The following is a 27,352-nucleotide window of genomic DNA, read 5'->3' on the forward strand; positions in this document are numbered from 1 at the left end:
CTCCTTCCTGGTCACGATAAGAAAGGCATTGTTACTCCAGTACAGCCACACAGGCAAAAAAAAAGAAGCCATTGTTGTCTGGGGGACAGTTTCGACTGTTGTCACAAGCTCTTCTAGGAAGTCCTGATCTTCCTAGAGTCCAAGGTCACTACAGGAGAGACTGACTGTGCAAAGGACATAGATACAAAATGGAGGCAGGGATGCCAAGCTTTTCTCCTGCTTTTACTTACCCTTTGGACATTTGCAGGCCCAAGTGAGGAGGAGTCAGTGGTTTTTAGCAAAAGCAGTTTCTAAGTACCTGTTATGGAGCAGAAATTACAGGTGTATACCACCAAGCCTGGCTAAGACCTGGGTTCTTATTGGTAGGAGCAGTGGGTGGTCTGATAGGAAGGAGTTTGGGGGTCCTTTTCTTCACCAAGGAAGACATACTAGAGTCTTTTTCAAGCAAATTCTGGTCATCAGGACACTTGGGTGCTCCACTGAGTAGCCCAATCTGAAATTTTGGTTCCTACGGTTCTCACTTGGAGTAGGACCTTTGGAGTTCCAGGGACAGGAACAAGGGGCTGTGAAGAGATAGAAGGGGTGAGGTCCAGCTGTGGGAACCCCAACTGTAGGGGTTAGTGTTTGGAGAGTCTCACACTCGAGTTTTATGGAGGAAGATGAGCCAGGAAGGTGAGGGTCAGGTCCAGAGACCCCAGTGTGGGTAGGGGAACAGCTGGGTAGAGGAGGCAGTGCAGGAGTGTGTCTGTGTACTTGGGTGGCCCTGAAATTTAAAACCCCACCTACATTTCATTGCTCAGTATTTCCCGCAGAGTTGGCCAGGGGAATGAGAGGAGAAAGGAGGTTGGGACATGGCAGAGCTTGGGGATTTGGGGTGATCCCTTTTCTACATCCCTCCTCTCCTGTGCCCCAAACAACCCCTCCTAAGGTATTCTGCAGGCTGTGGTTGGGGAATCAAGGCTATCCCTTCTTCCAGAGTCCCTGACTAGGTTAAATGGCATCCCTGAGTCCCCCTCCTTTCACTTAAGTCAGACTTAACAGCACAAAACCTAAGGTGGGGGCAATGAGAAGTTTGGGTGGGGCATCCCCACTAGATAGCATCAGGACAATGCCTGAGGCAAGGAGAGCATTTCACAATGAATCTGTTAACTGGTGAGGTTTGTGGACAGGGGAATTTACAGCTCTGGGATCATTTGTTAACTAGAGAGCCCTGGGCAAATAGGAATTAGAAATAACTAGAGTAAAATGTATTCAAGTATTGAGTAGAGAAAGCATTGAATAAATTGCACTTGATAGTGTAGATAAATGACCATTACTGGTTTTGCAAATCAGTAGTGCTAATACAGTATTGAGATGATTGCCAATGCATCAAATTTTATGTAAAATATCTCTTTGGGGGGTGCTGGGGATGGAACCCAGCGCCTCCTACATGCTAGGCAAGCGCTCAACCACTCAGCTACACCCCCACCCTCAGCCCTCAAACCCAACATCTCGCATCCCTCCCCGCTCATTGGTCCTGGTGCTCCCACCAGGTTATCAGTGACATGGGTTTATTCCCAGGGACTACACTGAGACAGTGTCTGCTGGGTGGTAGTTCTTTATTTCACCGTCTGGTAGAAAGGAAGATGGGAGTGGGAAGGAGGTTAATGCTATGCTGGGCTTCAGGCCGCCCGGGTCCGCAGGGACTGCCAGGTGCACAGCCCTGGCTCCCTTGGCAGGCAGGCGAGGTGGCGGCTCTGAAAGCCCTTTTCAGAGCCAAGGAGGAGCTGGTCTGTCCATAAGCAGTGAGTGTCATTCTCCAGTTTGCAGGGGATAGAGGAACAGGGAAACACCTGGAGGAGAGACAGAGTGACCCATCTCTGAGGTCTCCTCTTCCTCCTCCTCCTCCTCCTCCTCCTCTCCCTCCCCTTCTCGCCTCAGCTTGCAACATTGGGCTGCTGGAGGGGAGACCTCCTGTTGCCCAACAACCCCTCCCATTGGGGAAACAGTAAGCCAGGGAGAGGATCAATGTTCTGGAATGGTGGTTGGGGAACAGTTGCTTGAGATCTGCAGGGGAATTGTCCCATGGGGCAGGGAACAACTGATAGCAGGAGGAAACAGTTGGCACTCAGAGAGCATAAGAGTAGGAGTAGCCAGTGGGACTCCTAGTCAGTCATTGGGGTCAGAGGATATTCAGGGGCCATGGGGATCAGCCTTGGAATAGTCACAGGTCACTGTATCTCCCTGGTCTGTGAAACAATCAGAGCGGCAGAGCAACAGTGAGATGTGCTGGGGAAGAGTCAGTGGCTTAGGGGAATGGCACTTTGGATTCTTGGAGCACATTCTAGGGAAGCAAAATACAATCCCGGAGGTCAGCAACAGGCAATGGGATCACAAAAGTCACAAGGGAGAGTTAGACACGGGAGATGGTGCAGGGAACAAACAGGCAATCCTAAGGTATCAGACACAGGACAAAAGAACAACTAGAATTTCCCAGGGAGCAGTCTCGGGTCTGGGGAAATGGCAAGAGAGATCAAGGACAGCCCTCGGGTTTGGGGAGTAGCCAACAAGGTCAAGGAATGACCAGAGGAAGAATTAACAAGCCCACGGTTTGAGAAACCCTAAGAACCATCTCCAGGTGGAAGGCAGGGCCCGGGCACTCACTGTGCACGCCTCACAGCCAGCAGTGTAGGTCTTGGTGAAGCCCTTGCGCTGAGCAGCGCTCAGACTGTGCCAGGAGGCCAGGAAACTGCAGGTGGTGATGTGCAAGTCCCCGTTTCGCAGTTGTCCTGAGAGGGAGGAGGGGAAACCAAGAGGCGGCCTTTGATTGGCTGGGCGGGAGGGTGGCGTCTGATTGACGCCCTAGTCCTACAGACCGGGATAGGCAAAGTCCTAGCCTTCTGATAGGCTGAAATTTGGGCGGTCTCCATTTCAACCAGGACCATTCCCTTCAGTGCCTCGCTCCCTCCCAGTTGCCAGGGCGGCTGAGGACGGAGGGTGTGGCCTAGGGCGAGAGGGGCGGGGCCTCACCCGCGATGAGAAACTCCTCGCTGCGGTTCTGGGACTGGTGGAAGTATCCGCAGACGCTTTCCATAGCGGGGGTGTAGACGTACCGGATGTCCGCGGCATGCCCCAGGGCGTCAAATCCTTTGAACATCTGTTGATGGATGAGGGGAAGAGTCTTTTACTGACATCATCCTCCCACTCCAAGCTCTTCCCTGAAGTCATACACCCAAATCCCGAGATTACTGACAACGTCCACACCAACCGGTGGCCAGAGGCTTCTATTTTGAGCAGGATGTTAGGGACTGCGAGGGAGGGGACACGGGGGATACCTTAGTCATCTTGATCTCATAACGCTGGTATAGGGTGGTCTGGTTGACTTCTGCGGCCCCCACGAACTTGGCCCTTATGACTATAAGAGAGGGAGATGGAATCAAATGGGAGGCATGAGTCAATAAAAATAAAGTGGTCATCATCATAGTACCACCAAAGGGCAGATGCGTCCTAACAGCACCGGCTAAGACAGCACATCACACTAAGTGATTTACACATCTGCTCGTTGACTCATCTATACACCGAATGGCTACTCTTTGCCTGGCACTGCTTTAAGCCTTGTTCATATATTCATTTGTTCATTCAACAACAAATATTTCAGAGTGCCTACTGTATTGTCAGGCACTGTTCAGGGTGCCAGGGAGGTACACAACAGCGAACAAAACATAGAAATCCCTTGTGGAGCTCACACTCTCACCAGGAGACCGACTAAAAATAAATAAGCATATGGAATGTTCCAGGATATTAAGTATGACAAGGAATTACAGAGCTGGGTAGGGGGGGTGACAAAGATACTTTGCTTGACCAAACTTTAGTCAGGCTCCTGAGCCTTCGCCCAGGCCCATCTGTGAACTTTCTTGCAAAATCCGAATTTAGCAAAGAATCCTGCTAAGTCGGTTTAGTGGAGCGCCCTCACTCTCATCTGATTCCCCTTAATATGTGACAGGATTCCAAGATGGCGGCTAGAGGGAGGAAGCAGAAAGCGTGCTCCCTAAAGTAAAATCTTGGAGACGCTAGAGATACACCTTACAGGAAAAGCCACCAAGAAGAGGCAAAACTTTGACCCCTCCACACCCCCAGCCCGCACGTAGCATTCCCACTCCAGGTTAAACGGAGAAACCAGGAGGGCTCCCGCGCTGCCCTTAATATCTGACAAGGTTCCACATCCTCCGCCATCCCCAGGTCGTGTCTGAACACCCCGGTCTGCCTTCAGCAAGAATCCAGTTATGTGGGCTTAGCCAGAATTCCCCCGCCCCATGCCTCCTCTTAGTCATTTTCCCTTCACTGACCCCTCAGCTGCTTCTCAGCTATACAGTCCTATCCACACTGCTTTGGAAGTTGAACCCAGTTTCTCTCTCCCACCGCAAAATCCCATTGCCACAGTCCCCCTACCTTGTGCCCCGAGTAAAGTCGGCCATATTGTGCCTTGACAAGTATCATTAAATATTTTTTTATTTAACAGAGTATTGGGAGTACTAAGGGGCAGGGGTTAAGATTTTAAACAGGGTGGTCAGAGAAGGCATCCCTGAGAAGGTGACTTTTGAGGTCACCACCCTTCTGGATACCTAGAGGAAGGTACCAGGCAGAGGTCGCAGCCAGCACAAAGGCCATGAGGCCATGGCCTACTCATGGAAGTGTGATGATGCCAGTGTGGCCAAAACAGAGATATGCAGGGGTAAGTGGAAGTGTTCAAGAGGTAGCCACTATAGTGAGCCCCACTGGACAGTGGGAAAGTGTGTGTGGGCAGGGAGGGGACCAGACTCACCGAGGTCCGATTTGCAGAAAGCTGTCTGAGGGTGAGGTGGGGCACAAGTGCAGGCCCTGCTGGGGGCTATCAGCGACAGCAACAAGAGGATGCTGGAGGCCAGGGGTGCAAAGGGGGCCATGGTGGCTTCTGTTGGGAGAGGGGGGTGTTAGACAGACCCCCACCCAGCTGATCTGTGGTCCTAGGAACCTGGGGGAATTAGGGGACTCTATTTGAGGTTGAGGAGTCTGGGGATCTTTTTATTTTTTTTTTTGGCAGCCTACTAGGTAGGCACAATACCACTTGAGCCACATCTCCAGCCTGGGGATCTTAAGGGGTTGGGTAGTCCAGAGTTTAGGAGCTTAAAAGAGTTGGGAGAGCTTGGAAGTATGGATTCCGGTGATTTAGGGGACTGAGTGAATTGGGGGATTGTGGAGTTGTGGCCCTTGGTGAATAAGGGAGCTGGGGAAGTCTGAAGGCTGAGGAGTTTGGGGTGAGGAATTTGGGGGTTGGAGAGGCTGGAGTAGTATGGGGGAGGCTGGGAGTCCAGGGGTTGCACCTATTAAGGGATAGAGGGACTGGGGAAATTTAGGGAGACTGAGGAATTTGGAAGAGGTTGTGGGGTTCGTTGGGGAGCTGGAGGGTTAGGAGTTGAGGGGTTGGGGGAGTTGAGGGGCTTAAGGCAATGGTAATGTTTGCGGATTTTGAAGGCAGAGGAAGTTTGAGGTTTAGGCAGTTGGAGATGGAAGAGTTGGGAGTTTAGGGAGCTGCAGGGGGTGGGGGTGGGGATTTGGTGGACAAGGAGGGAATTAGGGGGAGTTGGCAGGTCGGGAGGCCTTTGTGGTATCCTGGGTCATAGGTTTGGGGCAGTTGGGGACGATGCTAGGGGTCCAAGGGAGTTTGGAGAGCCGAGCTTGGGGAAGCAGTCCCCCTTCTGCCCCCTACCCCGTTCGTTTCCCCTCGACCAGTCCGGGGTCCTGGTATCGCAGGCCAGACTGAGCAGTCAGGCATCTCACAGGGGTCTGGATGAGCCTGGTGGCCAGCGCATGGGCTCCAGCCCAGCCCCAGCCCTGCGGGGGACACCGGTCCGGTCTCTGCTTACCTTGTGTCTCTCTGGGCGCCCGATCAGCGGCGATGGCGGCAGGGCCTGAGCCGTAGAGGATAAATGTCCACGCGAGGGGCGGGGTTGGCGCGGAAATCACAGCCTCCAGGCTTCCTGGATGCATTACTCATCCGCCCACCATCCCAGCCGAGGCCTAGGGGCGGGCCTAGGGTTGCCCAAAGAAGATACACCCTCCCCCGCCCGCCGCCGCCCCTCCCCCTCCACGTCGTGGACATTCCTTCGCAGCTGCTTCCTAGGAGCTTCAGGGAGCACGAGCCCCAAAGTCCACCAAGGCCCTCCGATCCCCGCATCCCCAAACTTGCCATGCCTGAAGGCCGGACTAGTTCACTCCTAAGTATTTATTGTGCATCAATTGTGTGCCAAGCCCACAAGAATCGCTTTCCTGGTGTGTTCGCCGTTCTGGTGAGGGGTGGCAGAGAGTACATAAGGAGACGCAGTGGAGGGACATGAGGGAGAAGTACAAAGTGGGAAAACCAAGACACCAAGAGGGCCCATGACTTAGCCAAGATCACAGAGACAGTAAGTGCCAGAACTTGGGACTGGAATTGAGGTGGCCTGGAGCCAGAGCCCAGGTAGCATCCTTCCTCAAAAAACAGGCAGGCCTGACCCGGCATTCGTGGGGCCAGGGGTTCCATCTCCAGCGCCACTTTGCGCGCGTGCGTGCGCGCGCGCGCGCGCACACACACACACACACACACACGCAAATAACCAGCATTTATATACTACTGACTGTGCACGGGCACTCAAAGTAATTTCTCTGAGAACTCACAACAAGCCTCTGAGGCAGGAAACAGAGGGCAGATGAGCCATAGAAGGACTGGCGAACTTTCCCAGGCATGCTGGGCATGGCTGGGATTCAGAGTTAGGCTCCCTGGCCCTGGGATCCAAACCGAGGCGTGGCACAGTCCTGGCAAGCAGGGAATGGTGCGGGCAGCGTTAGCGAACATTGGGAGGGGGTTGAGTGGTGGTGAGAGAAGCTGGTGAGTCATTAGAAACCGGATCACCAGCCCATCCTGCCCTGCCCCTTCCCCACCAACCATCCCACGCCCCTATTTGGGGATGGGATGAGGCAACCCCTACCCACCAGCTTCCTGATGATGCAGGGATATTCCCTGGGGTCCTGCAGAAGGGTTCTGATTAACCCTCTGTTAATTCAGAGAGGATAGACAATAAGAATGTGATAGTGATGACAGCAGACACTCATTGAGCACTTACTGTGTACTCTGTGCTAAGGTCTTTGTGTAAAGCATCTCAGTCACTCTCTACTACCCCCTTGCTAATTAAGCTTCGTTAACTTAGACAAGTTACCTCAACAATCACAGCACAGTATAAACCTCTGCCAGCACTTATGGAGTGCCTACTGCATACCAAGCACTTTTCTGAAGATTTTGTATGTGTATTCTCTTTCAGTCAATCCCAGTGACTGTCTTATTCATTAATGCCAATTAAGGAAGGAATGGCAAACCAGTAATAACAATGATAAAACTACCCAACACTTTTTGACATTTACGGTGTGCTGGACAGTGTGTTAACAGTTTTTCCCCCTGAAACTACCTAACTTATTCCCCACAACATCCCTGTGAGTTAGATCCGGGTCAAATTTTCATTATCTGATGAGGAAACAGACACAAAGGGTCAAGTGACCTGTCCAGGAATGAAAGTGAAGAAATGACTCTGTTGCAGGGTCAGAAAAAGGGAGGAGGGAAGGAAACCAAGAATTTCTAGCAGCTGATTGTGAAAGTGGGGAGTGAGAGTGAATGAGACAGGGGCCTGAGTAACGGGATGGCGGGACTGAGAGAGAAGTGAAGACAAGGAAAGTCCTGCTCTGACCCTGCTTCTGACGCCAGCTCTTTAACTCTGAAATCTGAGTCAGCCCAGAGTTTTGCCGACTGTTTACATGTGAGGAGTTGTGTGGATCGAGGTTGTTGTGGGGTGAGCTTCAGAGAGGAGTATCTGGGCCTGTGGCCATCTGGGGAACTGGATAGGTGTGGGGGCCCATAGGGACCAGCTGTTATGTGCTGGACAGACACCTGATAATCCCCAATATGCACCAAGTGCTTGGGCCTGAGTGTGCCCTTTGTACGGATTTGGAAACTGAGGCCCAGAGAGTTGTTACGTGACCTGCCTGGCGTCCCACATGGCCTTAGGAAGAGAAGAGGACAGCTCAAACCTAGGGCTCTCCAGGGGGTCTGGATAAGGGATCACGGGGTGCGGGGGCCCACACTCACAGGCAGTGTTGTGTCCGGCTCCCGACTCAGGTCCAGAGCAAGTGAGTATGGTTTATGAAAAGCAAGATCTTCAGGGATAGAGCATATGTGGCATGCACAAGGCCCTGGGGTCCATCCCTAGCACTAAAAAGGACCTCGAAAGCTGGGCGGCAGGGGGGGAGGTGTGCATGTGTGCACACAGACCTCTGTTGTATCTCCACTCTAGGAGTGACGTGTGTGCCCCTCTGTGTGTTGCGTGTCCATTCCTGAAAGCCTGGTTTGTGCCTGAGTGTTTGTGTTGGGAATGTCTCGCTCCCTTGTGTGCTATGCGGATGTCACAGGAGTTCACTTGGCATCTTTTCTTTGGCATGCCGCCCAGATGATTCCCCCTATGTCCCCAAACCATGCCTCTCAATCCCCCATAATGACGCCAGAAGTTTGGGAAATGAGAAAGGAGGGATGTAGAGAGAGGGCGAGGCCTGAAGGTCAATCGGTCACCCTGAGTCTGCGGACTTCCTGTGCCTGTCGGGAACTGGGACTGCCACCACCCCAGCAGCCCCTCCGGGAATGTCAGGGAGAGGCAGAGGCCCTGCATTTGCACATGTACTCTGGTGGGGTAGGGTCCTCCAACCCGGTCCCCCCCACCTCACCAGGGTTGGGAGAGACTTAAATCCTTATTGCCTGAGTGTGTGTGTGTGTGTGTGTGTGTGTGTGTGTGTGTGAGCACACATGCCTGGGAGTGTTGTCTGTATACTTAGGATAGCTGTGGGTAGCTCTGTGTTGTATGTATGGCGAGTCATGTGGTCTGTGCATCTACATGAGCTTTTCTTGTGCCCGGGAGTGTGGTGCAGGTCTGTATTCTGTGAATACCTAGAAGTGCGTGCACCTCTTGTGTGTTGTGCATGTGCCTAGGAGTGTTGTGTGTGTGCTGAGTATGTGTGCAGTTCTGTCACGTGTGCCTGTAGAGCTGTGTATGCCTCTATATTGCACAGGTGATCCTTTTAAGTGGGTTTGGGTGAGGGAAGGGAGCCTCTGCGTGTGCCCCAAAGTGCTGATTGTATGTTGAGATTGTGAAGTGTGTGCTACCCGCGCTGTGAGCACCCAGCTGGCAGAATGACCCCAGAGCTAGGTGGTCCATTGTGACATGATTGAGCATCTCTGGATTTGGCTGGGTAGATCTGAGTTCTGAGAGCTTGTGTCTCTAAGTTTGTGTGTGTGTGTGTGTGTGTTACATAGAAGACTTGGCTGAGAGGTCCATTGCTATATGCTAACCACCACGACCCACCCCCCCACACTCACTCACTCATTTTGATTTCATCCATTCCCGGTAAAAACAAACTTTCTCTTTTCTGGTAAAGTCCCACACACTTAGCCTGTGCCTCTGCCTGGGAAAGCAGGGGTGGGAAGTCTGGGACTTAGGGAATGGAGAAAAGGACAGGCAGGCAGGGCTCTGGGTTGGATTCTGGGCTCAGAGGTGCTGTGTGACTCCTAACTGCTGTCTGCCTGTCTGTGGCCTGCCTTTCAGCAAAATGGCTCCTAAGGTGGTGCATATTGGAGTGGGCCACTGAGAACCTTCCACCCTTGGTGGGCAGCACTGCTGCCCTAACCATTCCCCTTCTCTTCTGCCTTTGTTCCCACCAGCTCAGCAGTACAACGTACCCTGTGGTTGTGAAGATGGGGCATGCCCACTCTGGGATGGGCAAGGTGAGTCCCCAGAGTCCCCACCTGGGGACATGCATGTACGCATGTGTTTGGGCAGTGTATGCTCCTTGGCACTGTGCATATGTAGGTAGATGTGTTTTGTGTATTCAGTGCACACCAGTGATTCTGTTTTGTGTGACCTGGGATGTTGTCATCTCTTTGCAGTTTTGTTTTCACATATTCCACTGATTTTGCCAGCCCATTTCTCTATCGTGTATTCAATCAAATTTGTGTGTCCCTTTATTGTGCTGGTTGGTGTGCTCGACACCCATCACGTCACCTCTTATGTTCCAGGGTCTTGGGTCTAGTATGCTTTCCATGCAGCTGATTTTGTCTGTGTGTATGTAGTGAGCAGACTTGTCATTTGTAAGTTTGAGTGTGCCCTGGCTTTCCTGGCTTCTATATGTTTGTATATTGTGTGTACAATTGAGTTTGTGTCTGGGTGCCCATATGCATATGTCCTTATATACACAAAGTTTCTTTCACAGCTTTATTAAAATATAATTCACGTACCTTACAATTTACCCACTTAATGTGGCTATTCAGTGGTTCTTAGCATGCTCACAGACTAGTATAACCCAACTTTGGGGTTGTGTGTGGCACGTGTACAAAACAGGAGTGCCTCAGTGCCTCGGCATGCCCATCTTATCATTGTATACTCACACACCCCTCCTCCTGGTGCCCCCACTTCCTGTGGCTATCTTGATCCCCATCCCTGTGCCCACAGGTCAAGGTGGACAACCAGCATGACTTCCAAGACATTGCAAGTGTTGTGGCACTGACCAAGACATATGCCACCGCCGAACCCTTCATCGATGCCAAATATGATGTGCGTGTCCAGAAAATTGGGCAGAACTACAAGGCCTACATGTGAGTGGAGGGACCAGGACTGGGCAGGGGTCCCTGCTCTGGGCCCTGCAGCTCAGGACCCCACCCTGAGCCTCTTCCTCTTCATCCCCAGGAGGACGTCAGTGTCAGGGAATTGGAAGACCAACACAGGCTCTGCGATGCTTGAGCAGATCGCCATGTCTGACAGGTGGGGATGGGGAAAGGGAGGGCGGGAGCATGGCCAACTGGGCCAGGTACTGACAGGCTGCCCTGCCCTTTGTCATGGCAGATACAAGCTGTGGGTAGACACATGCTCGGAGATTTTCGGGGGACTGGACATCTGCGCTGTGGAAGCACTGCATGGCAAAGACGGAAGGGATCACATCATTGAGGTGAGGGCACCCTGGGATCAGTGGGGCAGAGGAAAGGGTGGGGCATGACAGCAACACTCCAAACCATGCAGCTCAGGACATCCTCAGGGAATGGCAGTAAAGTACCTGGTGAACTGGAACATCCCTAGCAAATAGCAAACCAGTAAACTCCAGTCTGCTCTGTGAACTTGAACATCCTTAATGAATTGCAAAATCACTCATTAAAGTATATAATGCTCTGTGAATGGAGACATCTTGGTGAATGGCGAAGCACTTAGTTATCTTTAAAGTGTTCTGTGAACTGGGCCAATAGTGAAGCCCTTTGTAAAAGAGCGCCTAGCCAACTCTGACGCTGGGACTGGCAGACATTTTCTGTAAAGGACCAGACAGTACAGATGTTAGGCCATGTGGTCTCTGTTGCGTTGACTGGACTCTGTGAAAACAGCCACAAACAAGATGTAAAGACATAAGGGGGCTTATGTCTCACAGACACTGAGATTTAAATCTCATGTCATTTTCGCAAGTCATGAAATCGTTTGATGTTTTTCAACCATTAAAAGATATCAGAGGACGAGAGGTGCACCTCAAGCGGTAGTGCTCCTGCTTTGCAAACATGAAGTCCTGAGTTCAAACCCCAGTACCACCAAAAAAAAAAAAAAGATATCAGAGCTGGTAGGGCATGGCAGCATGGGTCTATAATCCCAGCATTCAGGAGGAAAGGTGAGAGAATCATAAGTTCAAGGGGAGACCCTATCTCAAAGAATAAAAAAAAGAAAGACAGTGAACCCACCCTTAGCTGTGGGACATACAAAAACAGACTGCAGGCCGAATTTGGCTCCTGGCCCTGATTTGCAGACCCTGCTCTGAAGCTTCTTGGAACCTTCCTCATATGCAGTCAGCGGCTCTTAGGAGCCCAAGCTTGCCAAACCACTGCCACCTCCCATGCACTTCTCCTCTTCCTCCCCAGGTGGTGGGCTCCTCCATGCCGCTCATTGGCGACCACCAGGATGAAGACAAGCAGCTCATCGTGGAGCTTGTGATCAGCAAGATGGCTCAGGCTCTGCCCCGGCAGCGGCAAAGGGATGCCTCCCCGGGCAGGGGCTCCCACAGCCAGGTCAGGCCCTTGGCATTGTGCTAGTGGCAGGGACAATGCCATTGAGCAGATAATCAGTAGGCCACAGTGTCACCTTGATGGACACGTGGTGGCAACTGCCATTGGTTCAAACCAATAATAAATAGCTGCTGCCCTGACATCCCCCAGTGCCTCCCGACCTGAATATGGGGTGAAGAACTCATAACACCACATCATCACGGCTGCCCACAAATGGGGCAACACCCAGCACCCAGGGAACCTATGTCATTCGGATTGGCCCATGGTCCACTGGTTGGTAACTATTTTTAACCTTTCCTGTCCCACTCCTCTGCCGCAGACTCAGTCCCCAGGGGCCCTGCCCTTAGGCCGCCAGACCTCCCAGCAGCCTTCGGGCCCCCCGGCTCAGCAACGACCCCCACCCCAGGGTAAGTGACAGTCCCCTTACTGTCTTTGGTCCTTGGGACGCTGACTAGCACCTTCTCACTGTTTCTCTCTCTTTGTCCACCAGGTGGCCCTCCACAGCCAGGTCCGGGCCCCCAGCGCCAAGGACCCCCACTGCAGCAGCGCCCGCCCCCGCAGGGTCAGCAGCACCTTTCGGGCCTTGGACCCCCAGCTGGCAGCCCTCTGCCCCAGCGCCTACCAAGTCCCACATCAGCGCCCCAGCAGCCGGCATCCCAGGCCGCACCGATGACCCAGGGTCAAGGCCGCCAATCCCGGCCAGTGGCAGGAGGCCCGGGGGCGCCTCCTGCAGCCCGCCCACCTGCCTCCCCGTCTCCTCAGCGCCAGGCAGGCCCTCCACAGGCTACCCGTCAGACATCTGTCTCCGGTCCGGCTCCACCAAAGGCGTCGGGAGCCGCACCGGGTGGGCAGCAGCGCCAGGGCCCTCCCCAGAAACCCCCAGGCCCCGCTGGCCCCACACGCCAGGCTAGCCAGGCAGGTCCAGGACCTCGCACCGGGCCACCCACCACGCAGCAGCCCCGGCCCAGCGGCCCAGGTCCTGCCGGACGTCCCGCCAAGCCACAGCTGGCTCAGAAACCCAGCCAGGACGTGCCACCAGCCGCCGCCGCCGCCGCCGGGGCCCCCCCGCACCCCGGGCTCAAGTAAGGGGACCCCTACAGCAGCCTTCGTCTTGCTGCTGACAAAGCAGCCCCGGTAGGGCAGCCCTAGACCCCATGCTTGGCAAACCCAGGTCTCGTTGGCTGGGAGAACCCTGCTGCCTAAGCCAAACCTCGACTCCGGCTGTGTTCTCCCTCCATCTAGACCCTTGGTCTCCATCCCCGGGATTTGGTGCCAGAATCTCAGACACTCCTACACTCCACTTTCAGCTCAGCTTCCTCCAGTCCTTTCCCAACAGGCTCTGGAAAGTCCCCGTTCCAGGCCCTTGCTCATGCAGGCACCTGGCAGACCCACCTCTAGCAGCTCCCTGCCCAGCGAGCCCAGCTCAGCGGCTTCTCCGCCGAATTCGCCCGCGCCTTCCCCTCCCAGCCCATCCCTGAAACGCGTAGGCACTGTCACTTCATTCTTCTCAGTCGACCCAAACCCTCCGGGCTCATCTCAGTCTCCTCCCAGATCATCACACCATCCTCTCTCTGCCTCTTGGAGTGTATTTCAAGCCCCACCCCCCAGCTCAAAAGTCTTTCGTGCCCCACCCAAATGTTGCCCCTTACACTGTGTGACTCCTCCCAGGCCTTCCTAGATTGCAAACCTCCCTCTCGTCTCCCCCTTCACACTGAATGAACCTAGGATTGGCCAGGACTCTTCGCACCAATCCCACCCTCCTTCACCTTGCTCCGAAGTCCGCCCAGCGCAGGCCACTTCTGAGCTCCCTGGCCCCGGCTCCACCCACTCCAGAGTCCTCCCAGCCTGGAGAATCCATCAGGGTCCAGTCCCTGTGGTGGGTGGGAAGGTCACAGGCACAGCCCCAGGATCAGAGGGGCAGGGCTGGGGCCGGGCCTGGGGTAACATTGTGTTTCTCTCCCTTCCTCCCCTTCCTCTTCTCCCCTTCCTCCCACGCCTCCACCTTGTCTCTCTCTAGCAAATCCCAGTCTCTGACCAATGCCTTCAACCTTCCAGAGCCAGCCCCGCCCAGGCCCAGCCTTAGCCAGGACGAGGTGAAAGCTGAGACCATCCGCAGCCTGAGGAAGTCTTTCGCCAGCCTCTTCTCCGACTGACACCCCACTCTGAGAACCCAAATCCCTGGGCAACCCTCTCTGGGCCCTGAGTCCATTTCTCAGTTTTGGAATCTCCAAATCCCTTGAGGACCCCTCTCCTGGTTCTCCAACATCCCACTTCTCATTCCTCAAGATGCCCAAGTCCCTTGAGAAACCTGGTCCTTAATCCAGGTCTCACATTAGGGATCCCCAAATCCTTCAGAACCCTGCCCCTGGTCACCTCAAGATCTGTTTTAGACCCTCCAAATTCCTGAAGTCCACTCCTGGTACCTGGAAAGGGTGATTTCCTTTCTGGAAGCTCCCAAATACCGTCCTGAACCTCTCCAGCACACCTTGTTTCTAAGCAGAAGTTTCCAATTCCTCAAGAAACTCCTTTGAGCCTCTTTCCACGGATCTCCCATCTCCCTGGAGGGAGATCCTCAAATGCCGCTCACCCCCCAGCCCGCAGGGATTTCCCTTCACTTGCTCCTCTCAACCCTCTTCAGCACACTGGGAGCTCCTCCCACTTCTAGGACCCCTCAGTTCTCCCAGGGATCTCCTCCCCCGTTTCCTGCCTCTGACAGCTGTCTTTAAATATGCAAACTCTACCTATCCTCCCAGAATCCTTTGCACATGGAAGGCTAGTGGTCTCCCACTTCCCCCTTTGCGTGATGTCTGTGTCTGTGACTGACGTGACCTCCTCCTGTGCCGTGCTTGGCATACGTGGTCCTCGTTCATCGTGCTGCCTGTGGTGATGCGTGCAGTGGCGCTGTTGTGTGGTCCGCACCTCCTCCCAACCTCCACTCCTTGCCTGGACTCTCCCCGACCCTGTCCCCGGCTCTGAACCCCAACAGAAGAGTCGGGAAGCAAAATAAACAAGCAAAGGCCCAGCAGAATTCTGTGCTTCTTGATGAAGAAAAAGGGGAGTCCTTGAATGGCAGGAGAGACAGAGGGGACCCCCCAAATCCACATGGGGCGCTGGGGAACCCCAAAATCCAGTGAAGGCACATCAGGCACAAATTCCAGAGAGGTTCTGAGTGGAATCCCTGCTACAAATCCCAGCCATTGGAGACGGAGGAGCACCCCAAATTTAGAAGTATCCCCAAAGCCAAGAGGAAATCAAATTATGGAAGAGGCAGGGGTCTAATCTCTGGGGGTTCCCCCAATTCCAGAGAAACTGGAAGAGCATGTGGGGATCCCCGCATCTCCCAGGGCGGGGATGGGGATCCTGAGGCAGTATCAAGGCGGCAGCACACTGGCGACGGGCTGAGATCGGCTCCCTGGTGGCTGGGAAGTAGGGCCTAAGGCACAAGGCGGGCTGCACTGAGGAGGCAGGCTGGCAGCTCATCCGCCTGCGTGCGGTGCAGGGAGGGTTCTGAGGCACTCCGCTCAATCTTGGGGAGTGACCGCTGCAGCAGCTCAATGGTAGCCAGGATCTGGGGGCAGGTGGGGGTGAGGAGGAGTGTCTGCTGTCCCATGGGCACCCCAACACCCCCAGAGTTCAGGCAATGGACACACACACAGAACACCTCTGAGCCTTTGATGTGGCTCATACCTGCCTCCATCTCTGAGTCCTCCCCACCTGGTATCCAACTCACCTGGGGAAAGAGGGGCCGCTCCTCCCGCTGGAACTTGAGGCAGTCAGACAGCAGGCGACGCATGGCCTTGGGGCAGTTGCTAGAGATTTTGCTGAGGTCTGGAGACAGATAGCCACGGCCCACCATAAAGATGATCTGCAGGGAGGAATGGGGTGATCCTGGGTTTGGACTGGGAAGGGAATTCTGGGTCTTAAGGAAGACAGGCTCATTTTGGGGAGTTGAGGGGGGAGCTCTAGTATTGTGCACAAAAGATTCTGGGTCTCCCAGGACTTGGGAGGAAGGATTCTCTCCTTATAGAACAGAAATTTAAATTTGGGGTATTGGGATTGTAGATTTATGGGGCCCAAAGAATTAGGGGTCTGTGGATTTCTAGGGGGCTTAGGAACCTAGAAAGTACTAAGTCTCAGGAAAACATGGAATTCTGGGTCTTGGGAACTTACACTCCTGCAAGATCAGGGGCCTAGATGTCTGAGTCCATGTGGTCTGCGCAGTTATAAGTGTTTAGGGCCCAAACACTTGGACCCTGAAGTCCAAGTGAGAGACTGAGGTTCTGGGTCGTGAACATGGAGAACTGTGAGAGTCTGAAGCCTAGACCATTTTGGTGCCAGGATCCCAAAGCCCGCCCAAAGCCTGAGTGACTATGGGCATCTGAGAGTATTCTGGAAGCACATAGGGACTGTTTGTGGGAGAAATGGAATTCAGAAGTTTTAGAGACTAGTAGTATTTTGAGTTTCCAGAGCAGAAGAGTGTAGGTGTGTAGAAACCATAGGGTTTCTGGGTATTTGGGGGCCTAGGGGCATTCTGGGTATCAGGATTCAGAGGAATCTGGAATTTGAGGGCTTGTCCCAGGGGTATGTAGATGTCGGAGAAGGAGGGGAGTTGGTACAGGACATCCCAGAAAACTCTAGGTTTCTGGGGCAAGTGTGGCATTCTTGGTCTGCACAAACGAGGGGATCTGGAGTGTGGAGGCCCAAAGAGAAACTGTGGGTAAGGCGTGGGGCTCACCTGGTCACGGCTGCCAATGTGGCTGTAAGGCAGCGAGCCAGTCATGAGCTCATAGAGCACAACCCCATAGGCATAGACGTCCGACTGGAAGCTGTAGGGGTTCGGGTCCTGCATACGGATCACCTCAGCTGCCTTCGATAGGCCAGACAGGGCAGGGAAACCATGGGAGTCAGCAAACAGCTGACCCACAGTCCCAGATCCTTCTGGCTACATTGGGTACAACTTGAGTCACCCACAGATGAAACAAGCAGTCTAGATAGCCACACCTGGCACAGGCACCCGTCCCTGCTTGGTCCTGAATGTCCCAAACCAGAAGCCCATGTACCCCAGGATTACCATCCATAGCACAGAGCCTGAGGGCTGCTCCAAGGGCTGGGCCCCACTCCACCGAGTCTTTACTGTGGCCAGGCCGAAGTCACCAATCTTCACTGTGAGCCCCTCATGTAGGAAGATGTCCGCCAGGGTCAAGGGCCACTACAGAGACTCCCAGTAGGCATGCCTCTCACCCTGACTAGGGGATTCCCATTAATGTCCCACACAAGTCATGCCTCTGACCACAATTTCATACAATTAATGCCCTCCATACTTGGTCTCACTGTGACTCCTTGACCAGGAAGCCCCTTGAATGGCACAAACTTGTCACGCCTGACACTGATCAGCAACTCCCTGTAATGTCCTCCACAACTGCCACACCTCACACCCTGACCAAAGTCCCCAGGAATAGCACTGATCCAGCCACACCTCTGACTCCTAACCAAGAGCCTTCCATTAAAGTCCCCTTCACCATCTATGGCTCTGCCACGTGGCAAGGAGCCATGTGACACATGCCTTTCCCTCTTCACCCCCAGAAACCCACACGTAAGAGCCCTCCCTCCCTCTAAGCCCTCACCCCGTCATGGCCCCACCCCAATCTCAGCCAGGGACAGGTAGATACTGTTAGACTTGAGGTCTCGGTGGATGATGTTCTTGGCATGGAGGTAGCTGTGGGGGCAGAAGCAGGTGGTGAACTGGCTGCAGGCTACTCCCCCCCCACCCCCAGTACCCAAGAGGGGAGGCTCACTCCATGCCCTGGGCAGTCTGCCGGGCCACGTCAATGAGCTGGACCATGTCGAAGCGCGTGTCGGCCACGTGCAGGTGGTGGTAGAGGCTGGAGCCCTCACACCACTGTGTGATGATGGCAAACCCTGGCCGGGTCATGAAACCCATGAATAGCAAGATGTTGACATGTCGTGTCTTCCTGCAGGCAAGGAGGGTAGTTGGGGGGAGGGAGGAAAAAGAGCAATAGCCATGTGCTTACCGAACACCAGAAAGAGCACTGCCCCTTGCCTTGTCTGTCATTTGTTTCATCCTGTCTGTCGTTTAGGGTGCTCAGAGCCAGACCTTCAATGATTCTAATTTGTGACGTATGCTTGCTGGCCTGCCATTCTCTGCTCGGAGCAGACAGAGTTCCTCATCATAGTCTCCCAACCAAAGCTGGTGGGAGGGACTGCCGCTCCCACGCTCTGCCCAGCAGCAGCATTGCTAACTGTTAATTCCCTCCACCTCAGACTCTGACCACTGCCTGGGCCTGTGGCCATTTTATGCATGAGAATGTGGAGTGTCAACCTTCTTCACTGACATATCATTATATTGATAACTTCAAGATCAAAATGGGTGACAAGTGAGGATTACAGCCTATTAATCACCATGAGAGGCCTAGAGGTAAAGACTCATGTTATTCCTCAGTTCCAATCAACACTTCACTGTGCAGCCTTGGGGAGAACATTTAACCTCTCTGATCCTTACGTTTGTCAACTGTAAAACTATGATCATACAGTAGTTATCTTATAGGGATATTGGGTGGGGTGAGTAAACATCCAGTAAGGTCTTTAGGACATAGCTGGACACAGTAAGTGCTCTGAAAATGTCACTGTCTTTATTGTCATTGCCCCTGGGTACCTGGATCTATCTCACAGAAGTCACCTATGAATCCTTTTACCCTAGTTTATGAGAAAACCTTTGTTTCTTATAGAAGTGTTAACCACAGCTAGAAATCGGAACACAAGTACAAACAACACTGCTGGTGCTGGCAGGCTTGCCCACATCAGGACTGCTTTTTTGTTTTTCTAGTGCTTGGGCTGGAACCCAGAGCCTCGTGCATGCTAAGCACACGCTCTAGTACTGGCTACACCCTACATGGGGATTCCCTCCAGCACTAAGACCATGGCTGAACTATGAACAGAGCACATCACTGCGTTTCACAGACAGGAGCCGAGAACAGACCTTTCTTACTTTGGCATCCATTATGAGGAAAGCTATTTATACAGCACTAGTCATCTCGATGACATTGACTGTTACATCATTGTGTCCATTTGACAGAAGGGAAAAGCCTGTGCTGGCATTCCCCAGAATGGCAGACACTATACTGTCCTGGGGGCTGGGGGAGTAGCTCAGTGGTAAAGTCCATTCTTAACAAGGGCGAGACCCTGCTTTCCACAAACAAACAAACAAACAAATGGATGAGGTCCTGCCTATCAGAGAATAGGTATCTAGTGCTATGCTACACAGTAGCCACAGTGGCCAAAAGGGTGTGGCCCTTGGGTTTCTCAGTGTGAATAAATCCATATAGTGCTAATTACACTTTAACTATAGCAATTATAATAATGAAAAAACGATTACGTTGTGGTTATGATTATAATTAACAATATTGCTCTTGGCATTTAAAGGACTGCACCATGATAAACAGAACAGGAATGTCGCAGCAGAGGGGAGGACAGGATGAGAGATTTCTGGCACTGTGGTTGCCTCACATTCTGTTCCTCACAAACGTGCCAGTGGTCACAGCAGTGATGGCATGTGGCCAGACCCCGTCACAGCAGGCAAGCGAGAAGACCCACATTTTATTGGCAGAGCCACCAATGCACATCAGTATTAACCCAAACACCAACCACAGCATCATCAGTGGTTCTCTCAACATGTCTCTAAAGCAGAGGTCAAAGGGTATCCTTGGGAGAGAAACAACTAACGAACATACTTCCAGCATGACACAAATGCAGGTGACCCTCAGGAGACACCCGAGCCCAGCTTTTCCCCAAGAGGTGCCAATGCTCTGCCTGCCACAGCTGCAGCCTCATTCATGCCCACAAGTCACCTCACCTGAGCACCTGCATCTCGTTCTTGAAGGCCTGGGCCTGCTCAGCTGTGGGTTGGGCCACCTTGAGCACTTTCACGGCAACGTCGCCATGCCACCGCCCACGAAACACGGTGCCAAAGGAGCCCGTTCCGATCCTCTTCAGCAGTTGCACCTCACTGGGTGGCACCTCCCAGTAATAACCTGAGTCCCGGTACCCCAGGTTCTTCTGTGGGCCAGACGGGTGGCACCTGAGGGACCTGTCCACACCCCCCAGCCACGTTACTCAGCCCATGGTGCCCCCCAAGGTTCCCCTCAAACGTACCACTTTCTTCTTTTCATCAGCCAAGGACTTCCGTTCCCGCTGCTCTGAAGGTGACTTGGAATGTGGGGACTTCCTCCCCGAGGGCATGCCAGCAGGGCTAGGGCTCCCCCGGGGGGCTCCATCACCACTTTTACCACCAGCAGCTATGGTTGGGAAAAGGACGTAAGTGGAGGCAAGGGGGTGGCAGGGTGCAGAGGGTGCAGGAGGCGGTGAGGGCTCTCACCATTGGTGCCGAAGCTCTGGGCCGTGAGCTAGAAAGAGAGGGGCAGGAGTCAAGGCGAGGTGATGGAAGACAACAGGAATGGGCTTGCCCCTGCCCCACGCTCCCCCAGTGCCCCTCTGGCACCCACCTGCATGAGGCTGGAGTCCATGGGGGCTGCGGTGCTGACCATGTGGACGTTGGGAGTGGACGTGGAGCGGATGCGCTGCAGGGGGGCGTTGGCTGGGACAGGGAAGGGGAAGTGCTCCGAGTCGCAGAGTTGGGTGCGGGGGCTGATGGGGGAAAGGCTGTGAAAACGCTGCAGAATGAATCAGAAAGGCAAGAAAGCCCATGCCTGCCACCCTGAATGTGCACTTAGCTCACACAGAGCGGAGGTCCACTGGTCGTACTAGTATTTGTCCAAGAAACATTTATTAAGTGCTGCTGTGTGCCAACTACCATTCTAGGTGGTGGAAGTGAAACTGTGGACAAAATAAATAAAAGTTCTTCCCCTTGGGAGGCTGATATTCCAGCAGAGGGAGAGAGGAATAAAAAAGAGAGTACAGAACATGCCTGTTGGTGACAGGTACAAGAAAGGAAAACACTAAAGCAAAATAAGAGAGAGAAATTTTCCTTGGGTGTGTCAAGAAAAGCTTCTCAGAGAAGGTGACTTTGGAGCAGAGGCCTAAAGGAGGGACAGTGAAGGACAAAGATAGTTGGGGAAAAGGTAAGATAATTTCTTTGTGGTGTTGGGGATGGAACTCAGGGCCTCACACAGGCTAGGCAAGCACTCTACCACTGAGCCAAGGTATTTTATTACATATTATAATACCATTTATTATTCAAATAGATTATGTATTATCTACATTAAAATGGAAGTTTAAAAAATACATATTATCATGTTGTTATATATACGTGTTATACATGAAATTATATTAACATATATTATTTATTATTAATAGATAATATATTGTATAATAGATTGTAGATTATACATAATGCTACAAACATTTTCTATGTTCCTTTCACTATTCTGAAATGAAATTCAGGTCATTAATCCACAACAATAATAATGCCCTAACCTTAGCTTTTTATATAGCACATACAAATATTCTGTAGGAGTTCAAACCCCAGTACCGCAAAAATATTACGACACATGACATGACATAAATATACCACGTGAGTGTGCAAACTGTAAGACATATATGTCTATATTCAGGAATACATATTATCGTGTGATACTTACTATAAAAGAAGTAAGAGGGAAGTAATTTATAAGAAAATGTGTATTTCAAAAAGGACTCGAGCATGATTATACGGGAAGGATGAACAGAGGAGTTAGATGCTTATATATATGTATTTATAATATAAACACAAACATATATATATTTAGATATAAACCCAGTTAGTAATAAGAGCTGACTTCTCTGTAGCAGACCCTGCTCTAAGCACTGGACGCATCTTAGGTCACGCACTCCTCACCAGAGCCCCGTGCGGCGCACAGGACTATTTTCCTTACTGAGGAAAACCCTGACTCCAGAGCCATCAGGTATCTCGCTCAAGGACCCTCACTCCACGCCCTCACTCACACTTGCACAAGCTCAATAAATGTTTGTCAACTAAATGAATGACTACAAGTATGGCTTGGGGTTCACAGGATCCCCCAGATCTTTTTCTTCCCCCGTAGCCTTAAGTCATGCCTACCTGGGACCCTGGGGGGTTAGTGGCTCATTCAAGGAAGGGTTTGAGGGGACCTCGTGCTGCCTGGAGCCTCCGGACAAATCCTGGACACTGTGGTAGAACCTTGAGGGCATTGGGGGTGTAAAGCAGAGGACGTGAGTCAGCCGACTGTAAGGGCCTGTGGAGAGGCCTCTGTCCTCCCCATCCCCCCAGCCACCCTAGGCTGGGCTCACTGTCGGCGGTTGGTACTCATGTCAACGCAGACTGTGGGGACCTTGGAGGAACAATGCTGGTGGAACTTGTAGCCACAGGTTTGACAGCGGAAGCCATGGAACAGAAACTTAAGGCAGAAGTCACAGAATGCCAGGCTGAAGAAAGTCTTCCGTACCTGCTGCCACAGAGTGGGGATGGTGGAGGCCTGGCCACGGGCTCTCCCTCCCGCCTCCCACGGCCTACCTCCCCTCTCCTTGCTGCACTCACAAAGTTGTGCATGGTCAGGGGCACGTCTTCCAGGACCTCCACGATGAGCTCCTCCCCATCCAGGGGTGCAATGGCCGTGTCCCAGGCAGTGACTGTCTTTCGCCTATAGGGGGCATGAACAGGGGCTCGGGGGAGGCAGGAGAGCCCCCAAAGCCCCTCGAAGCCCCGGGGTCCATGGATTGATATCTGGTCTGTTGAATTCTCATTAATCACTAGCCTTGCCCCCATTTTGCAGATGGGGAAATAGGCTGAGAGGGGTAAAGGGACAAGCCCAAGGTCACAAGGGGATTATCTGAAGGGTCACAAGGTGAAAGGCAACAAAACTAAATCTCAGAAACGCTAAGCTGGCCCAAAAAAAGGGGCTGGTGAGGCATGGAAGTAAGGGCTAAAATGTAAAACATGAACTGGATGAAAAATGAAGGAACTCCTGAGCAGAGGAATAAAAGGAAGGCCAGTGAGTGAGGTCCAACTCAGCAGAGAATGGGGAAACTGAGGAAAGAGACAGTTGATGAGTTCCTGAAAACATGAAAGAGCAAAACTGATGAACTCTGGGAGGAGGTGACGGAGGCGGGTGAGGACTCAGGGCCAAAGTAAGAACGAGGTGCAGCCCTTCCAGGCCAATGAACTAATGAAGAAACAAACCATGAATGGACTCACGGGCTGCCTGAACTAATGGGAAACTCCAAGATGGAATGAGATGACACTAGGTAAGACACCCAAGGGTGGCCTGGAGCTACCACACTCACCCTTTGATGAGTCTATAGACCACGCAGCAGTCCTGATTGAGGCCCCGCACCTTGAGGGCCTTATCTAGAGAGTCGTAGACGCTCATGCCATCCCGGACAGTCACCTGTGCATGTGTGTACAGAAATGGTGGGCCTGCTGATTCTTCCATCCCTCAGTAATGCTCCCCACCCCGGCCCTTGTCACTCTTCCAATCCCAGACTTAAAACTGGGTCCATCTATACCCCCTGCCAGTTTGGGCCCCATGACTCACCACTGTGCGTTGCTTGTTGGGCAGGTACACTTTGACAGTGCCCACTGCCCGGGACGGTTCGGCCCCGTTGGCAGGGGGGCCCCGTGGCGGCTCCATGGAGCCTAAGACTTTGTCAAGACGGGCTGAGGTGGGGCTGGGCAGGTGCCATGGGGCTCCTAGAAAAGAGTGGGCGAAGGAGAAATTCAGAGCGCCAAAAATGACCGCCTGGAAGCAAAATGGCAGGGGACAAAATCAAATTTTGCTCCCTGCAGCCCAACTGCCACGCAATAGCCCAAGAATCGTAAGACCTGAAGTCCATCCACTACCTCTTCTGTTCAGCCTCTCCTATTGCTTCTCTCTCTTGAGTGCCCAGGTCTTAAACACTCAGCTGGGAGGCAGCACGCACTGTCCTGGAGGGTACAGTACATACCACTCTGATGGGGACTAACAAGGAAGTCAACATACACTGCACTGGGGGCCTGGGAGTGACAGGTACATATTGGGCATGGACAGGCTGTCCTGACTTTTACTAGAGAAGGGGTGACCAGATAATGTGGGAGGGAGGTGGCTCAGACAAAGTGATGGGGTGATACTGGCTTTAGTTTGGAGGGAATGGGGGCCATTGTCTTTAAAGGACAATGTGGGCACCCCTAAGCCCTGGGGCGACATGTTGATGGCAGGGTCACAGACTATTAGGGGGCTAACGGATGTTAACAGACTCTGGGATGAGTTCACAGAGGGGGTCACCAGACACTATGATGAGGGGAAGTGTCACTAGGGACTGTAATGGGGAGAAATTGGAGGATAAGAGGACATGGGGAAAGGAGGACAATGGTGTCTAGGTAAGAAAAATGGAGGTAAGGTGGGGGAGGGTCTCCAAAATTTTCCCTGACAACTAACGAGAGGTCACAAACAGGTTACTGGTGTAAAGTCAGCGGGAGACGGGCAAGGCGGGGAGGGTGAAGGAAGAATAAGGGAATCATCAGCCAATTCTCTAGGGGGTCAAACATTGATCCAGAATAAGTAACCCCAGGAGTGAGCTGTATCCCCATATACTTCCTGGACTTGGTAAGGGTCATCAGACACTTCAAAGGGTTTAAGAATGCAACTGTGAACTATGCACTCAACCCGCAAGCGCCAAGCTTCATTCGGCCTGATCCCGCCTCCCGAAGGTCTTCGGGCTCTGCGCAGGCGCGCGGTCACTCGCAGCGGGCGAAACCATCACCGCAAGCTTGCCCGCTGATTCCTGTCTACCCACCCCACCCCCGCTGTCGATGATGGTCTCGCCCCGGGTCAAACCACTCCTCCAGTTCCGGGCAGGGGTCGCCGAGATCAAGGCGCAGCCATCCCGGAGCTGAGCTTTCGGTCCGGGCTCCCTGCTGGTGCCTGGCGGCTGCTCCAGAATCCAAATCCTGCCGGGCCCGCCCTCACCTGTCACGCCGCTACAGCCGCCACCGCCTCCATCTTGGGCCTGTCTTCTTGTTTCCTCACATAGACCGCCTCCACTGCCCCTCGGACTTTCGCTGTTGGCTCTGCGGAACTCAGTCCTCTATTCTTATTGGACTGAGATCACGCCTGTCAAGACAGGACCAGCGGAATGTGGGTCGTGTTCCGGATTAGGAGGGGCGGCTTGAAACGTCAGGGTCTGGAACAGATTCGCGTGTCCAGACTGGCGCAGGCGCAGTCGGGGCGAGAACTGCGTGCTAGGTGTTTAACCCCAATCGTGCCATGGAATAAAGAAAGTGTTGGGTTTTTTTTCTTAAACCTCAGGGGTTTAAGATCTAGGCGGAGAAGTCCATAAATGCAATACTGTAGAATTTTTCCTGTGTCTCAGTTTTACCGGCTTTGAAATGGGCTGGAATCAGACCAAATGATGCGCATTATTTCCCAGCTGTAGGAGGCTGTAATCATACCCGTTAACAATAAGCGGGTCTCTGGTGTGGCCGGCGCTGAAGGTCTGGCCCTTGAAAGGGTGGCCTGCTGTTCGGGGGACAGGGGCTTCCTTTAGAAAAGTGGTTAATGAGGGTATTGAAAAGCAGGTCATAAGTGGCCAGATGAAGAGAGAAATGTGGGTCGGAAGTGGAGCACAGTGGTGGTCAATGCGTGCAGATATTGTAGGAAAAACAAAAGTTTTTTTTCAGTTGAATTTTCCCTGTTGTCAAAGGGAAGAAAGATACACACACACACACACACACACACACTCACACGTCCTTTTTCTTGGAGCATTTCGATCAGAAAACTTGTAAATATTTTTTAGGTCCGTTAAGGATGTATGCAAATCTTTTTTAAAAGCTAGGTAGAGAGACAGGATAGCTCAGTGGTGGAAACTCTTGCCTAGCATATTGAAGACCGTGGGTTCAATCCCCAGCACTGAAGGAAAAAAAAAAAAAAACCTAAGTAGGTCACTTGCCAGTTTTACGAGCCAGGGAAAAATGTTCCTTAAGGACCTTGAAGTTACCTCTTTGAAATGTAAACAACAAAAATTACATCTGTAGCTCCCTGTCTATGGGATCTAAGTGCCTGGCTCCAAGTTGTTATGTGCTTGTTACAGAGATAGGAGTCTTTGTTTTTCTTTGGATAAAAGCAATTATGTTTGCTTAAGGGACTTGGAACCATCTATTTGAAATGTAAACAAAAATAACATTTCTATTTCCCTGTCTCTGTGGGAATTTCTTTTCTCCCTCATTTCTAGAATTTTAATCCTATTGTAAGAGGTGCTTGAGTTGCTTTTGGTGGAAAGCACTGACCCCTTACTTGAGCCCACAAATTAACTAAAAACAGGAGAAGCTTGGCACCTCCATCTCCATTTTGTATCTGTCTTTGCTCTAAGCCATTCTCTATACAGTCACTTTACAATCACCTTGCATTCCAAAAAGGACAAAACTGATAATATCTTTATGACAATGAACTGGAGCCACCTCGAGCTGCCACACTCCCAGTGAGGACAATTATCCCAAGAATCCTCTCAAACAGGAACCAGATTTCTCCCTCCAGGTGATAACTTCCCAGAACTCAACCAGACCTCTAGACCTGACCAAGGTTGCCGGCCCCACCAGTCATGAGACCAACCAGACCACACCTGTGACTGGCCTATTTAACTATGCATACCTTTGTCCCCTGTCCCCAGTTCTTTTGTCCACGTAAACCTAAGCTCATGTCTGTACCCCAAGACGGCTGAAGATGAGCTAAATGCTTCCTCTGCCTCTGCCCACGCTATGTCCTGAGCTGTGTAAAAAACCTTCTCTGTCTTCACCAAGCCTCTTTATTTGGCGTTTAGGGGTGGTGGTCAGACCTGGCATATGGACTCTCAGGAGTTTGGGCCTTGAGTCCAAAACTCCAGTTTCACTATGACTCTATACAAGGATGCTTCTTGCAGCTAGTTTATCAATCCGAGATTAGTGTTACACATACATACGTAACTTATTAAAATATGGGCTTGAAAACACGATGGGCATATCAGTTGTTGTTAAAATTGCAGCGTGATATGCCAGGCAGTATAGCCCACACCTGTAATCCCACCTACTTAGGAGACAGAGGTGGGAGGATTCAGTTCCAGCCCAGCCTGGGCAACATAGCAAAATCCCGCACTTGTATTTTAAGATAGATCATTGGCTTAAAAACGCAGACTAGAAAACTTGCTCTTTCAACCCACACTTTCACCATTTACATCGAAATATTTTTGTGTGTTTGGTTTTCAGGGAAATTAGGCTGATTTTGGACCACCAGT

General features: G+C 52.2%; 3 protein-coding genes across 5 annotated transcripts in view; 1 reads left to right on the forward strand and 2 right to left on the reverse strand.

Annotated features, from left to right (window-relative positions):
* Syn1 (synapsin I) overlaps window positions 1-15,149 on the forward strand; it is a 54,907-nt gene extending 39,758 nt beyond the window's left edge. The window contains exons 6-13 of one of the 2 annotated variants that reach the window (XM_020179786.2): window positions 9,752-9,814; window positions 10,539-10,681; window positions 10,773-10,847; window positions 10,929-11,031; window positions 11,978-12,124; window positions 12,441-12,528; window positions 12,612-13,203; window positions 14,139-15,149. In XM_020179786.2, the coding sequence (XP_020035375.2) occupies window positions 9,752-9,814; window positions 10,539-10,681; window positions 10,773-10,847; window positions 10,929-11,031; window positions 11,978-12,124; window positions 12,441-12,528; window positions 12,612-13,203; window positions 14,139-14,274 (1,347 nt within the window). In that variant the 3' untranslated portion in view covers window positions 14,275-15,149. The remainder of the gene's footprint in view (window positions 1-9,751; window positions 9,815-10,538; window positions 10,682-10,772; window positions 10,848-10,928; window positions 11,032-11,977; window positions 12,125-12,440; window positions 12,529-12,611; window positions 13,204-14,138) is intronic. The other variant, XM_074062847.1, reaches the window with a different exon arrangement.
* Timp1 (TIMP metallopeptidase inhibitor 1) lies at window positions 1,582-6,039 on the reverse strand. Its single transcript, XM_020179791.2, has 6 exons — window positions 5,883-6,039; window positions 4,802-4,930; window positions 3,315-3,394; window positions 3,010-3,136; window positions 2,644-2,768; window positions 1,582-1,832 (listed from the first exon to the last, which is right to left on the reverse strand). Exons 1-6 carry the CDS (start codon window positions 6,004-6,006, stop codon window positions 1,662-1,664), a joined length of 756 nt encoding a protein of 251 aa, XP_020035380.2. The 5' UTR covers window positions 6,007-6,039; the 3' UTR covers window positions 1,582-1,661.
* Araf (A-Raf proto-oncogene, serine/threonine kinase) lies at window positions 15,141-25,259 on the reverse strand. 2 transcript variants are annotated; one of them, XM_074062858.1, is made up of 16 exons: window positions 25,057-25,259; window positions 23,647-23,801; window positions 23,396-23,499; window positions 22,650-22,752; window positions 22,403-22,557; window positions 22,194-22,292; window positions 20,641-20,797; window positions 20,514-20,541; window positions 20,291-20,433; window positions 19,992-20,194; window positions 17,917-18,093; window positions 17,791-17,837; window positions 17,193-17,311; window positions 16,857-16,988; window positions 15,852-15,986; window positions 15,141-15,689 (listed from the first exon to the last, which is right to left on the reverse strand). In XM_074062858.1, exons 2-16 carry the CDS (start codon window positions 23,740-23,742, stop codon window positions 15,555-15,557), a joined length of 1,833 nt encoding a protein of 610 aa, XP_073918959.1. In that variant the 5' UTR covers window positions 23,743-23,801; window positions 25,057-25,259; the 3' UTR covers window positions 15,141-15,554. The 2 variants fall into 2 exon arrangements, with proteins under 2 accessions (XP_073918959.1, XP_020035378.1); XM_020179789.2 differs by having other exon boundaries at window positions 20,641-20,782; window positions 25,057-25,256.
* Between the last annotated feature and the right edge of the window lie 2,093 nt (window positions 25,260-27,352).

Source organism: Castor canadensis, chromosome X (genome assembly GCF_047511655.1).
Source record: "Castor canadensis chromosome X, mCasCan1.hap1v2, whole genome shotgun sequence".
NCBI classification, from domain to species: Eukaryota; Metazoa; Chordata; class Mammalia; order Rodentia; family Castoridae; genus Castor; species Castor canadensis.